The 13,390-nt window shown below is 37.1% G+C and overlaps 1 protein-coding gene across 1 annotated transcript in view; it reads right to left on the bottom strand.

The window, feature by feature from the left end:
* Atg2 (Autophagy-related 2) overlaps positions 1 to 13,390 on the bottom strand; it is a 142,919-nt gene that overhangs the window by 96,736 nt on the left and 32,793 nt on the right. The window contains exons 2-5 of the mRNA XM_083118960.1: positions 9,668 to 9,836; positions 8,601 to 8,747; positions 6,408 to 6,510; positions 3,288 to 3,495 (exon numbers count right to left, since the gene is read on the bottom strand). Coding sequence (XP_082975086.1) covers positions 3,288 to 3,495; positions 6,408 to 6,510; positions 8,601 to 8,747; positions 9,668 to 9,836 — 627 coding nt within the window. The remainder of the gene's footprint in view (positions 1 to 3,287; positions 3,496 to 6,407; positions 6,511 to 8,600; positions 8,748 to 9,667; positions 9,837 to 13,390) is intronic.

Raw genomic sequence — 13,390 nt, 5'->3', positions numbered from 1 at the left:
ACCTTCAAAAATGTTACCAACAATGGCAGCATCGAATGCAGAAGTGTGTGAATGTCGAAAGGGACTACTTTGAAGGTGATAACATTGCGGAGAACTAATTCTGCAAGTAGACTGAATTCTATGTACAATCCCGTTTCTTTTGTGTCACACCTCGTAGTTTATATATATATATAAATATTTGAACCTAAAAGGATGAGGAGACAGATAAGTGGCGAAGGTTACATAATTTAGAACTGCACAATTTGTATTCATGTCCCGATATTATTAGAATAATTAAATCAAGCAGACTTAGGTGGACAGGTCATGTGGCACGAATGGGAGAAGAAAGAAGAGTTTACAGGATTCTTGTTGGGAAACCTGATGGTAAGAGACCTGTAGGAGGGGTAAAACACCTGTAGGAAGGGTAAGAGACCTGTAGGAAGGCCAAGATGAAGATAAAGGGATAACGTTGTGATGGACCTAAAGGAAATCAGTAAGGATGGAAAAGATTGGATTGATCTTGCCCAGGATAGGGACAGATGGATGGCTTGTGTTGCTGCAGCCATAAACCTTCGGGTTTAAGAAGGCTCGAGCGTTAATTAGTTAGTTATTCACTGGCCAATGGTGGGTGAGTTTACTGATGTTGGTGCCCATATGCTAGATACTGTGGCTCCAACAATATACTAGCATAGTGCAAATATTAAGCATGGCCTGACAATAACATATACTAGTTCAGGAATTGTTTTAAGTCCACTTTACAATCACATAGGCTAGTCGGGACTAGATCTATTGTTTAAAGCAGGACCCAAACGACTGTAATGTGCTTTCACCAGGGATGAAAACTGGGACCCCTTGGTTACAAAACCTGGGGCCTAGCATAAGGGCACCAAAGTGCCCATGACCAGGCAAGTACCCAAACCTGGAAAATTTGGTCTCCAGATCGAGAGATGACAACTCAACATGCTCAGGAATTGAGCTAGAACTACTGGCAGCAGCTTATGGAAATCCATCTCCAGACAGACAATGTTGAAGAGGTTCATATTGCTGACACATGCATCTCAGTTTTGGACTTTGCAGGAAAATGATTCCTTACAACTGTACTAGATGCCTGTGGTAAACATCTCTACATATTATCTGCCATGAAGTGCAATGATAATATAAACTGTGGTTAAATAAAGATAAATATCTAATTTTGGATAAAATAATATTTCCTGCAAATTACACAGCATATCATTTAACATAGAGTCATCAAAATTATACCTACATATTGTGTAAAGCAAAGCAGGGGTGCCCATCCCCCCCAAAAAAAAACATGTCATGGGTCCCCCCAAATCATATCATTTGTGCCCTCAAACCATATCGTAATCCCTTTCAAGAATATTAATGGGGTGTCAATACTTTCTTAGGATGCCACGATATTTACTCTTTTCCAGCTTCTCTTTTTGCACTTTCGGAGCCGAAAACGTGTGGATACCATATCGCTAAATACAGTCTCCAAAATTTAATGTTCAAACTCTCTCTCAACTACAGAAATTCCTTAACAATCTAAGATTTAACACTTTATCAAGAGCTTCTTATCTCCCCTTTAAATTTAATACTCAATCCTACCACTAAAATTTTCATGCCAATTTTAGACTTACTGTTGATATTGAAGAGTGGATATTGCATCCTCCAAAAAATTAATTCTCAGTCTCCACACCAGAATTTCCACAACAGTCTAAGACAATAGTAATACACAAGAATTGGATACCCCTCAATTTAATGCTCAAATTCCCTCTAACTAAAATACCCGCCATAATCTCAGACCTGGAGTTGGATACTGTCCCCCCCAAAGTTTAATTCAGAATCCCCCTCAGAACCCATGTGTCAATTTGATTTGATTTGATTTAGTTTATTTTACTTCGCGTTTTGTGCCTCTTGGCTAATTTGCGAAGATGGGGATGAGTGATGAAATGATGAATGGACATTCACAAACAACCAAGCCCGACCGGGATTCGAACCCGGGACCCTTGGCGTCGCAGCGCGATGTGCTAACCACTCGGCCACAGGGTCGGGCCCCATGTGTCAATTAAGGCCTAATATATAGGAGTTTGATACCCCCCTCCCCCCGCCCCTTCGATAATGCCCTAAACACTTTCACTTCTTCATCTAATGGATTAAATATGGTGCATTTAAGGTGTAAAATTTTTATATATATGTTGGAAAAGATATAAATGTTAAATTTTATATTATTTGAAGGGAAAAAATGCCCCCCAAAATCTCGATGGCGAACCTGCACCATAATCCCCCCCGTGGGCACCCCTGAAGCAAAGCAAAGCACATATTGACACAGGAAAGTCAAATATTGTAATTATCAAGCTGGAAACCTGAGTGCTGTCTGGTAAACATTCTGAATATCTAAACAACACAAATGTACATCAACATATTTAGAACAAACTCACGACATTGAGAACTGAACATCTGGCAATCATGCTCCTTTAACATAACATGCCACCTTCCTTATAATTCAGCAAATAGTCTTCAGCCTTCCAACGATCAACACCACTTTTACATCTTACCTGCTTTTAAGCAGTTTTTTAATGATCCCTTGGTGAAAATTTTTATTCACATTTCTATTTCAACTATCAACATGTTCACCCTGAGGAAACCAAGTGAACTTGGTGAGGATTGTATTCCATGGATACACTGAGGTGAGTGTTTACCTTATGCTCTACACTTTGTTCAACACCTAATTTCCTGTTCTAATCAAACCCCTAGCCCCATGGTGCTTGGGTGGATCAGCACATCACATCCCATTGCTACTACTTTGTGTTTTCAAGACCAGAGTCAGCATTGCTGTCAAGAAGCTCTCCAACTGTCCATATGATGGTGAGTCTACACTGAAATTTTGGAGTTCCCAGCAGGTACCAGGGCCTCCCTTATGGCACAGTGGTAGTGTCGTAGCCTTGTAATCAAGGGATCCCAGGTTCGATTCCCAGTTCAGGCACATAGTGCTTCGGATCCCACTTTAAACTGTAGGTAATTTCAATTAGCCTTACTGTGCATAAAGTGGACTTGAAACACCAAATCAATCAATCAAACAAACCCAGCAGGTATCAAACTTGATATGATTTACGCAAAGATGAGTGCACTAAAGATTATGCAACGCAGAAGCTACTATTCACTAAATTGAGGAAAGTTTTTTCGCAGATATGATTAGATGCTAAATTTTATGTCACTGGCTCAATGATGGGGGTAACTGTAAACACTTCTAAAAAATTTACACCATGAAACTAGAATTAAAACACATCATCATTAACCCTCCTAACCTTTGATTCTGGAGACGAGCTGCTGGAACCAGAAATGACAGATTTGGAGAAGGTTCTTGCCCTAGATGGAAATTCGTCTGTGTACGCTGTCATTCCTTCTATGTACAGCTTCTTTGTTGTGAAGGCTGCAACTTCATACACGTTGGGCTGCTGCTCCTCTCCAATGCTTACATTAACATCTGACCCAGCCTCATCACAGTAGCCCATGCTATTGAAGGGAAACAAATTAATTAAGCATGAGCAGATACAACTTTGAACTGATTCCCACACTGTATTAGAGTACTTGTGTGTTTCTTTTTTTTTGTTTCTTTATTTGTACAATGGTAAGTGATTAATGTTTTTAGTGTTACATATATATTTTCTTGTATGTTTTACTCAGATAACTTTCCATTGGGAGACCATTGCTTAGAAATTTAAAATGAGTGGTGGTTCACTCATTGCTTGAAATAGAAAGTACTTAAGCTTCCCAGAAAGTGTGAGGGGGGACAATGAGTTGGTCAGGTTCAATGCTGAACCAGAGTAGTTGCAGTGGAGACTGTAGTCCATCAGATTGCCAGGTGGGGCAAAATCAAGAGTGCTAGGACGAGAGATGAAAGCAATCGCTTGTAAGGTCTGTATTACAAAGGTTAAGACCAGGAGTGGTTGGTCATCTCAGCTGTAAAGGAAAATCTATGTGCAGATTTTGATTCACGAGAGGAAGGAAGAAACACCTGACTTGATTGACTGGTATTCTTCTGATCTGTCATCCAAGACTGGGCAAAATCTCCTAAAGACCTTGGATAATCTTAATGAACAAATCCCCAATGTATATGTAAATAATGTACATCATTTATATATATATAATACATGCATAGTCATTGATAGGAATCGTTTGCCTTCAGCACACAAAAGAACCAACATAGTAGTTGTTAATTCAGCAGATAGTCTTCAGTCTTCCTACGATCAACACCACTTTTACATTTTACATGCTATTAAGCTGTTTTTAACCATTCTTTGCTGATCTTTTTATTCACATTTCTTCTTTACTATCAGTATGCTGGCCCTGAGGAATGTGTCGGTATGCACCGGTTCTGTATACATAATCCTAGACAAGCAATTTGCTTGGTTTGTTTCTGTTTGAGGAAAAGTGGTAGGGATCAAGGTGCAAGATCTAGGTAGCAAACTTACATATTTTTGGTTCTCAGTCAGACATCAAACTTCCACTGTGGATACTCTTACAGATTCCCACCAATACCAATGCCATATCACCTTGGGGCTAATATTGGAGGTGATGTCATCTGCACTACACTCTGACTCCCTTTACCTTCCAGGGCTGCCTCCCCATACACTTCGATTAGAGGCTGGGTGAGCCATATGCAAAGATAATGTTGGCAAAATTCCCACTCGAGATCACTCATGATGGAAATTGAACCAGGTTTCATGGTTACCAGTTGACAGCCATAAAAGTAATAATGAATGTCATGACAGGGCAACTATTATCTTGTTTTTAACATCTTGTAACATCGATGATATGCGTAAACATAATTTTCCCCAAAACTCTTAAATAATTATCATTACCATTCCCTTCAGTAATTTTTCCTCTTGCCCTCCTTCAAGGGTATTTTTAAACGTTCTCGAAATTACCGATAGAGTGCAGAGGTAGTATTTTCTTATCACGCCCTCTACTGCCGGTAACTGACATACAACTCTTCGAGCAGCAACTCACACACTCTCTATTCATTGCCTGCAACGAGATGCCAAACACTTCTTCCAGTCGCAGTCAATCAACGTTTTTCCAGATACCAAGTGATAACTATGGACCAAGAAAAGCACTCTAAATTATTCTATTGTTTCATCAGCTGCCTCGGATTGGTTTTCAAAGTGCCTGCAACACGCATTTTACTACGCTGTCTTCATCATCTCCATTCCATGCCAACAAGATTGCGAGATAGCAGACAGGTGTACCTGGAAAGTGCGTACACCTGGATTTGACCGTCCTATTAAACCGTTGATGCATGATGATGAAATGGTGCATCTGGATGTCAATGGACAGGATAAAGTATGTTAAAACTGTGTTTTATGAGTGCACCTTTAGATACTATTTCTTTAACGTGGTCGTGAACATGCTATTCAGTGGCGAAAAGAAATCAAACTTTGGTCCCCTACATTACCAGTCACATGTGATAGTCACTGTATCACGAAATATGTAAACTGTCCCAGAAATTGGATGTGTGCGAATTATCCAGATAATAAATCACTAACGTTAGAGAATCTAGATGTGTGAATGGTGAAAGCAAAAATAGAGTTACTTAATTGAAGCATTGAAAGGAAGTAAAATAAATGCTTCAAGATTTTTACGACAAGTTAACAAGAGCATTTTTTTTCCTTTTCCCACTCCCTTGTTCTAATCTTTTAAAACAATTCTAGAATGGACGAACCTGACACCTTGAGGATCTAAATATTACAAGTCAGAATTAAATGGTATATTTTAAATGTCAAGTTGAGATTTTACAATTGAGCAATTTGATTCTTGATACTATTTCATGTTCGTTACAAAATTTACAATTGTATGCGGGCATGAAGCACCAACGATTTTTATCTGTAGTAATTGTCTGCAAAATCTATACATGATAAATTGCCTGTATTTTACGCTTATTCATGTACTAAATGTGGATTGTGTAAAAATGAGTTTTACGTTTTCACAAGTATTATTTGAGGATACAGTACGATAGGTATAAGGTGTAGAAAAATAATAATTATATGTACATACATGTCAATGTTTTGGTGCGGCAACCCTAAGGCAATATCAATTTTGTAACTGTGCTCTTCGATCGTACGTTTCCTCGGGTTCATTTTGGGGCCCAGTCCATGTGCAATCCTCTTGCAACCAAGGAAAACATTACAATCTACAACCACCATTTTGGTCTTCTTAATGATATCTACCTTTTATCATGTTTTTAGCCCAGCCTCCTGAGTAAGCCACATGATACATAGAAAACTCACAAAACATGCATGTATGTTCCAAAAATGAACATTAACGATCTGAAACACAACTGCTATAATGAACGAATCAAAGTTAATATCCACTTTGTTGAAATCGGTACATAGATATTCCAAGGAAGGCTTGCAAGGGACACTCACCTCTTAATGCGAAACTCAACTGCAACTCCGGAGCTACTTTCTTTCGGTACATGTTCCACACGAATCACGATATTCACAAATTTCACCTTCACTCTGCTCAAAACTGTAATAATAAAAAAATAAAGAAAGAAAAGGTCCATAGTAAACTGAAAATTTCTATTTGTACATTATTACATAAATGAGCATGCAATTTTTTTGAACAAAGTATAAGTCTCTATTTAAATGTGGTTAATAAATCCTATACTATTTCAGATCTGTTGCCAGATCCTTCCTCAGGAGTGTCCAGAAACCACATTAAGGAAGAAACAAAATAAAAAGTGGTTAAAAGGCTAAAAGACTTGGGTTTTAAATAACTGCACCTACACTAGTGTCCAATATTAAAGCAACAAACAGAAATACTTTCCTCGTGTGATTTTTTTTTTGATAAATTTGCCAAGTTGCTATCGTGATTTTTTTGTTGATAAATCCTGGCACATTAAGGTTAGTTTATTTTCTATCTTAAACCAGTTGTCTATGACATCATAAATATTACTATCACCTGATTGTATTATGTGGTAAAATGGACACACGGGAAAGAATTTCCGTTTGTTGCTTTAATTTTGGACATTAGTATACATCATTATCATTAGGTGTCTTGCATGAAAATGCAGCACTGACCCTGCCTTACTGATGTATACCTGTTTCCTCCTATTGGGAAATCCCCTTCCCTTTTCTTCTTATGTCATCAGGTAAACAAAACTCGCTGATGTGGTAGAAGTAAGCAGAAATGCTGGTAATTTTATACGGGGAATAATGACGTGTTTATTAAAGAACAAAATTAGCCATGCAGCTGGAGATCATCTGGCATTTCACAATTGGCCACTAAAGTCATCTAACCTTTCTCCTTGTGACTTATTCTTTGAGGATATGTGAAGGATGCTGTGTATGTTACACCCCTTGCGAAATATCTGCCAGAGTTACAACAGCAATTTGTTAGTGCCTTCGAAACTGTAGTCAAGAGCAATATTATTTTTTGGATATTTTCTGCATGACACATGGTTACCACATGGAATCTTTGTAATGTAAGTCAAGTAAGTAAAACCTCTAAAGTTTTTCTTTATATTGATACCTTGTCTGTTTTATATTGTTACATACCTTTCAGTCTAACCTAGAATTTTCCCTTCACCCCTCATGTCGTGTGAAAAGACTCCAGCGATCACAAGGCGTGGAAATGAAAACTTACTACTTCACCTTAATGTAAGGTATGTTTTTGAAAACGCACACTTACAGCTATCAAATGAACTTTAAACCACATATTATAATTCTTTCGACATTTTTCTGCCACTATTCCCCCGTTGCTATCGTGATTTTAGCTTGTTGATCAATCTCTCAGTTTTTTAAATGTTGCCAGGTCCAGGTACATCAAGAGTAGTTTATCTGTCCATCTCACACTAGTTGTCTATGACGTCATTAATATTTGCCAAATTAAAAAGTGAACAAACACAACATTTCAACTAAACAACAAAGAATCACAGTGTAATGTCCAGGGCATTACAATATCATAAGTAATTATGTCATAATAAATGTGCAAAGATTTTTCATTCTATTTTACTTGCCATGTATCTATTACAAGCATGTAATATAGTGCAAAATTCTGCCATTTTGTTATTATTTTTATGTTTATAAACATTTATTATACCTTGCCAATGGTATAGCAATAGTGATGGCATCTTGTAATCAAGGGGTCACAGATTAGATACCCAGTGGAGCTGCATAGTGGTTCAGATCGTCCATTGGACAGTAGGTCCAGTACCAATTAGCCTATCTGTGCATAGTTGACTTAAAACAAAAACTCAAAATCAAACATTCATATGCCCTAGTTTAGTAAAGTGAATATCTAAATTCACAGTTTCTTTACATATCCTAAGTAAGAAGGTTAGTGAACCAGTATTGATGGTAAAGTTCAGACTTGTATTTTCTGATACACAACACAAACACAGCAAAAGCAAAGAAAGAAAAACTTTTAAAAACCTGTCCGAGTTTGGAGATCTTGTATCTCTGTTTCTATTGTCTAAATGAGGTGTCCCAACTGCAACTGCATTTAATAAGCTTAGATATAACAGAAAACTGGGCAGTAATGGCGAAAAATCTGGGACAAAGTAAAACCATGCAATCTATCATCTATATTCTGTAGAATCCAGAACACAAACCTACCAGAATCTATAGTCTGAGCAAATAACTCCAATCCTTCCAGAGGTTGCGGGTTGTCAGCATCTTTCCCATCACTTTGCTTCAAACACTCCTCTGCTAGTTGCATGCTAGTGGTCATGCTATTCCACATGGACTCAAACATAGAGGCCCCTGCAATTAAATATGAAGGACAGTTAGTCTACAGGAAGAAAAAATCCTAAGTGTCTGAAAACAGAGAAATAAAAGCTAAAAATATAATGCTAATTTCATTTTTTGAACTAACTTACGATTGCTGCATTCTTATGGCATCATTATTCACATCATTTGAATTCTATGCATGTCTAGAAACACACGCAGAAGGGCTTACTGATTACTTACTGCGTCTTTTGCACACAACAATTTTTCCATCCCATATACTTTCATGCATTTGTGTGCCAACAATTGTTAGCTTAGCATGCTATGATGCTGAAGGTCCTGGGTTTGAGTTTAAATCTGAGTTTTTGTTTAAATTCCACTTTACGCACAAGCAAGTTAATTGGGATTGGACGAACAGTTTAAAGTGGGATCTGAGTTAAATGTTTGCGCATGTCCCATCATTTATTTCATTGGTGTGATTAACCTAGAGATCTAGAAAGACGACATTGCTATGTGCATAATCTATCTGCATTCAAAACTTGTTAATTTTAAATTTCATTATATTATCATCTCCTCCTACCCCTCTTGTTATAATAAAATCCACTCTTTGGTAAGATAGGCTAAATAAGACTGGAACTTTTTCTATTCAAGTACTAATAAGGCATGCAATATTAAACAGTTTCTGCTTCAGTCAAATAAAACAATACAAACTGAGTGGTCAGTTATATTACTGAGGGGGAAAAACTGGTATTTCATTTTTAAAGCATATATTTTAGGCATAACCTGAAAAAATGAGACCCAGTGGTTTGCATTTTTTCTTAAAAAATGGAAAACCCCACACTGTTTCCAGTATTCTAAATATGCTTTATTTTTCCTCCTGTGCAGCTTGTAAAATAAACAAAACAATTGGAGGAGCACAGGCCCCTTTCATGACATGAATGTTAAAAATGCATTACCATTGTCAGCCCTCTGCTTAGGCTGAACAGTTAGGTTTAATCCTGAAACTTCCACATAACTTGATTCCTTCAGTAATGATGACCAGGGGATGTAAACATAAATCTGTGAGATGTATCCATCAACAAACTCCAAGGGCAGGTTCTGCTGCTCTCCTAACTCATTTAGAGCCTGTAATTGGAAAAAAAGAGAAGCATTTCAACAAAAATAACAAGTAAAGACATTAAAAACAAATTCACTCTAATAAGTTCAAGTTTCATTTTTCCGTGCAGTTCTTGTTTGCGATCAATCACACCTGTCTGGTAGCTTTGTTAGGCACTGATTACACGCCTGTCGAAGTTACCAGACAGGTGGCGAAATCGATAGCAAACAAAAACTTCACGGAAAAATGAAACGTGAACTTATTAGAGTGAATTACTTCTCCCCCTGCATAACCGCCAAATGGATATAATTAGATACAGATTAACCCTCCATTGGTATATGTGTGAGCACGGCGCTCACCCTGGGACATAATTGTAAGTTTTTCAGGCCCAGATAATGGTATCACTTTCAGTTCTAGGATAGCTGTATTTTGGAATGTCTATGACCAGATGACACCAGTTATAGGTTCTGGCATTGTTCTCTGTCTGCGCAGACATGTCATTTTGATGACAGTCTGTGTTTTGTGAGAGCCACACACTCACTTACACCAACCACGTAACCATTTTTCTCATGAATATTTTATTCTATGTGCACTGAATTCGTGTTGCATCACTGCTTTCTGTTTTGATTCTCTGATAATTATTTTATTTGACTTGATGATTCACTTGTCATTATTTCTCGCTAAATGAACTTTGAAACCTGATTTTCGTTAGGAATGAACAACGGCAGTTCCGAGCAATGCTTGCTGAACCGAGTGATGACAAAAAGAGAAGACCTGGGCTCGGTGTTTGATTCTCCAGGCAGAGATGATAATGTTGTTGAGGAGTTATGAAAAATTGAAAAAAAAAAAAATAGCAACACAGATCAATCTACTTGTGACGATGAGCCAATTTTGACTTGTACTTTTCCCTCAATCTACCTGATTTGGTTTATTTTACTTCGCTTTTCTGAAAATTTTATGGCTAATTGCAAAGAAGGGTATGCGTGATGATATGGTGAAATTGATGAATGGACACTCATAAACACCCATGCCCAGGCAGGGATTCGAACCCGGGACCCCTGGCATCGTAGCACAATGTGCTAACCACTCAGTTACGGGGGCTGGCTCCCTCAATATATTGGGTGGGATGAAACTATGGAGTAGCAATGTTCATCTCTCTCAACACGTAATAAATTATTGAATTTATTACTAATGTTGTGCAAATTAGTTAACATCAAAAGTAAATTCCAAATAAAATTATAAATGTAGTTGTGTTCTTCATGATAAATTGTCTCTCACATTAGGTAATCAGTAAACAATAAAAGAATATCATTTTCTTATTATGTAATAAATAAGGTATATTTTAACATGTTAAGTGATATAAGTTAGGCAATATAGATTTATAAACTATTTTTAACGTGATAAACGTAAAACAATTTGAGAAAATGCCAAAAAAACACTGAATTCTTATGTGAGAACCACGCTCACCCATATAACAACTGCGTTACTCTGAAACACGTATACCAATGGAGGGTTATAAATAAAGTACCCAATTAATCATTTTCAGGCAAGAGAAGAGGAAAAGAACAAGTTCATAAACTTGACAAAATTCCAGTTGTAGAAGTATAAAGATCTTAATTTCATATCCAGTGACATAATATTATAAAAGTAAAAAAGTTATATGCCATTGTTTACATTAACTTTATTCTTATAATAGGTGAATAATAGTAAAATAATAATAATTATATAGCACACAATATTGAAAGGTAGTGGTGAGAGAAGTGTGAAAAAAAAGTCAAATTAGACGCACTAGACAATGTATAATGTCCAACTAACATTGCATGCTAATAAAGAACTACCATTATTAACATTCAGATAAATATTAGTGCTAGTGCTATGTACTCTTACCAAGAAATATAATATATACTCTTAACATTTGAAAATAGCATAATAAGGAAAATGTTCAGAAATAACAGTTTGGTATAAATTAAGTAATTGTACTGTATTAGGGAAGCAGCAAAGTGCCTTCAAAAGTAAGGTGGAAACAGTATACATAACAACATTCAAGAGCATTTGAAACCATATGAAGTTAAGATTGTATGCAGGCACGTATCCAAGTTGGGAGGTTAGGGGGCTGAAGCCCCCCCCCAAAAAAAATCAGTTTACACTAGCTAAAATGAGGTTTTTGGTTGCTTGTGGGGTGAAATAAAATAATGTGACGATAATCTAAGGATATAAATAATTATCGAGGCAATATGGAAAATGTTCTGTAACCCTGTTATCGGTAAAAGCACATATCCAAGGTGGGTACAGGGGACTCAACCCATCCCAAATGAAATTTTTCAGTTTACACTAGATACAATTACATTTTTGGCTTCTTCAATAATGTGATGATAATTTAAGGAGATAAATAATTATCCTGGCAAGACGGAGATTGTTCCATAACCTTGTTATTGTTAATAGTACATATCCAAGGTGAGGATGAGGAAGGATCGAGCCCCTCTCCCACAAGGAAATTTTTCACTTTACACTAGATAAAATTATTTTTTTGGTTTCTTGAATAATGTGACGATAATTTAAGGAGATAAATAATTATCGAGGCAAGACTGAGATTGTTCTATAACCTTGTTATTGTTAATAGTACGTATCCAAGATAGGGATCAGGGGGCTCGAGCCCCCTTCACGAAACTTTTCTGTTTCTGCTATATAAAATTAGGTTTTTGGCTTCTTGAATAATGTGATGATAATTTGAGAGAAATAATTATCAAGAAAAGATGGAGAATGTTCTATAACCTTGATATTGTTAATAGATCCAAAATGGGGATCACGTGGCTGGAGGCCCCCCAGGAAATTTTTCAGTTTATACTACATAAAATTAGTTTTTTGTGTTCTTAAATAATGTGACGATAATTTAAGGAGAGAAATAATTATCAAGTCAAGACGGAGAATGTTCTATAACCCTGTTGTTGATAATATTGCATGTAAACGTTTCTTGCTCTTTCGGCATTGTCGCAGCGAACTTGAGCACTACGTAAAGACTTGTCAGCATTTGGAAGCTGCACAACAAAGGTAGTGCTAGCACCACATGTAGGACAATTCGTTGTAATTTTTAATTTCTGGAAAGCGTGACAGGGAACGTTCTTGAACAAGAGACGGAGTCGAACTACTGGTCAAATTAGCGAATAGTTTTATATACGAAATGTTCTAGAATATAATGAGGATATAAATATGCAGATTCAATTTCCTGGTTGATCTGTACAAGGAATCGGTTAATGAGATAAGTGTGACAGTTCATACAGTCGATTAGTGATCAGTAAGTGTCCATTGGTAGCTTTATAAAATCTAGTGATTCGAAAATGAAAAGGACTAAATACCATAAAGTAACGAAGTCTACTGCTATAGAGCGAACACAAGGTAAAAAACCTTGGACGAAAAGTCCCCACGTAGCTTTCCCTTCCTCCCTTCAGCTCGGGCCATAAGAAAGCATGGTCCACTCTCACCCTCCCCTCCACATGGGAGTACAGTGCACAGGAGTCACGGGTCTGCGCAGGTTTCGTTCCTAGTGGTTCCACTATAGTTCCAGTTCGGGTCCAAGGCTGAAGAC

The sequence above is a fragment of the Lepisma saccharinum genome, chromosome 3 (genome assembly GCF_977018435.1).
Source record: "Lepisma saccharinum chromosome 3, izLepSacc3.1, whole genome shotgun sequence".
Taxonomy (NCBI): Eukaryota; Metazoa; Arthropoda; class Insecta; order Zygentoma; family Lepismatidae; genus Lepisma; species Lepisma saccharinum.
The sequence above is the reverse complement of the archived record's forward strand: the minus strand, read 5'-3'. Positions and strand labels throughout refer to the sequence as shown.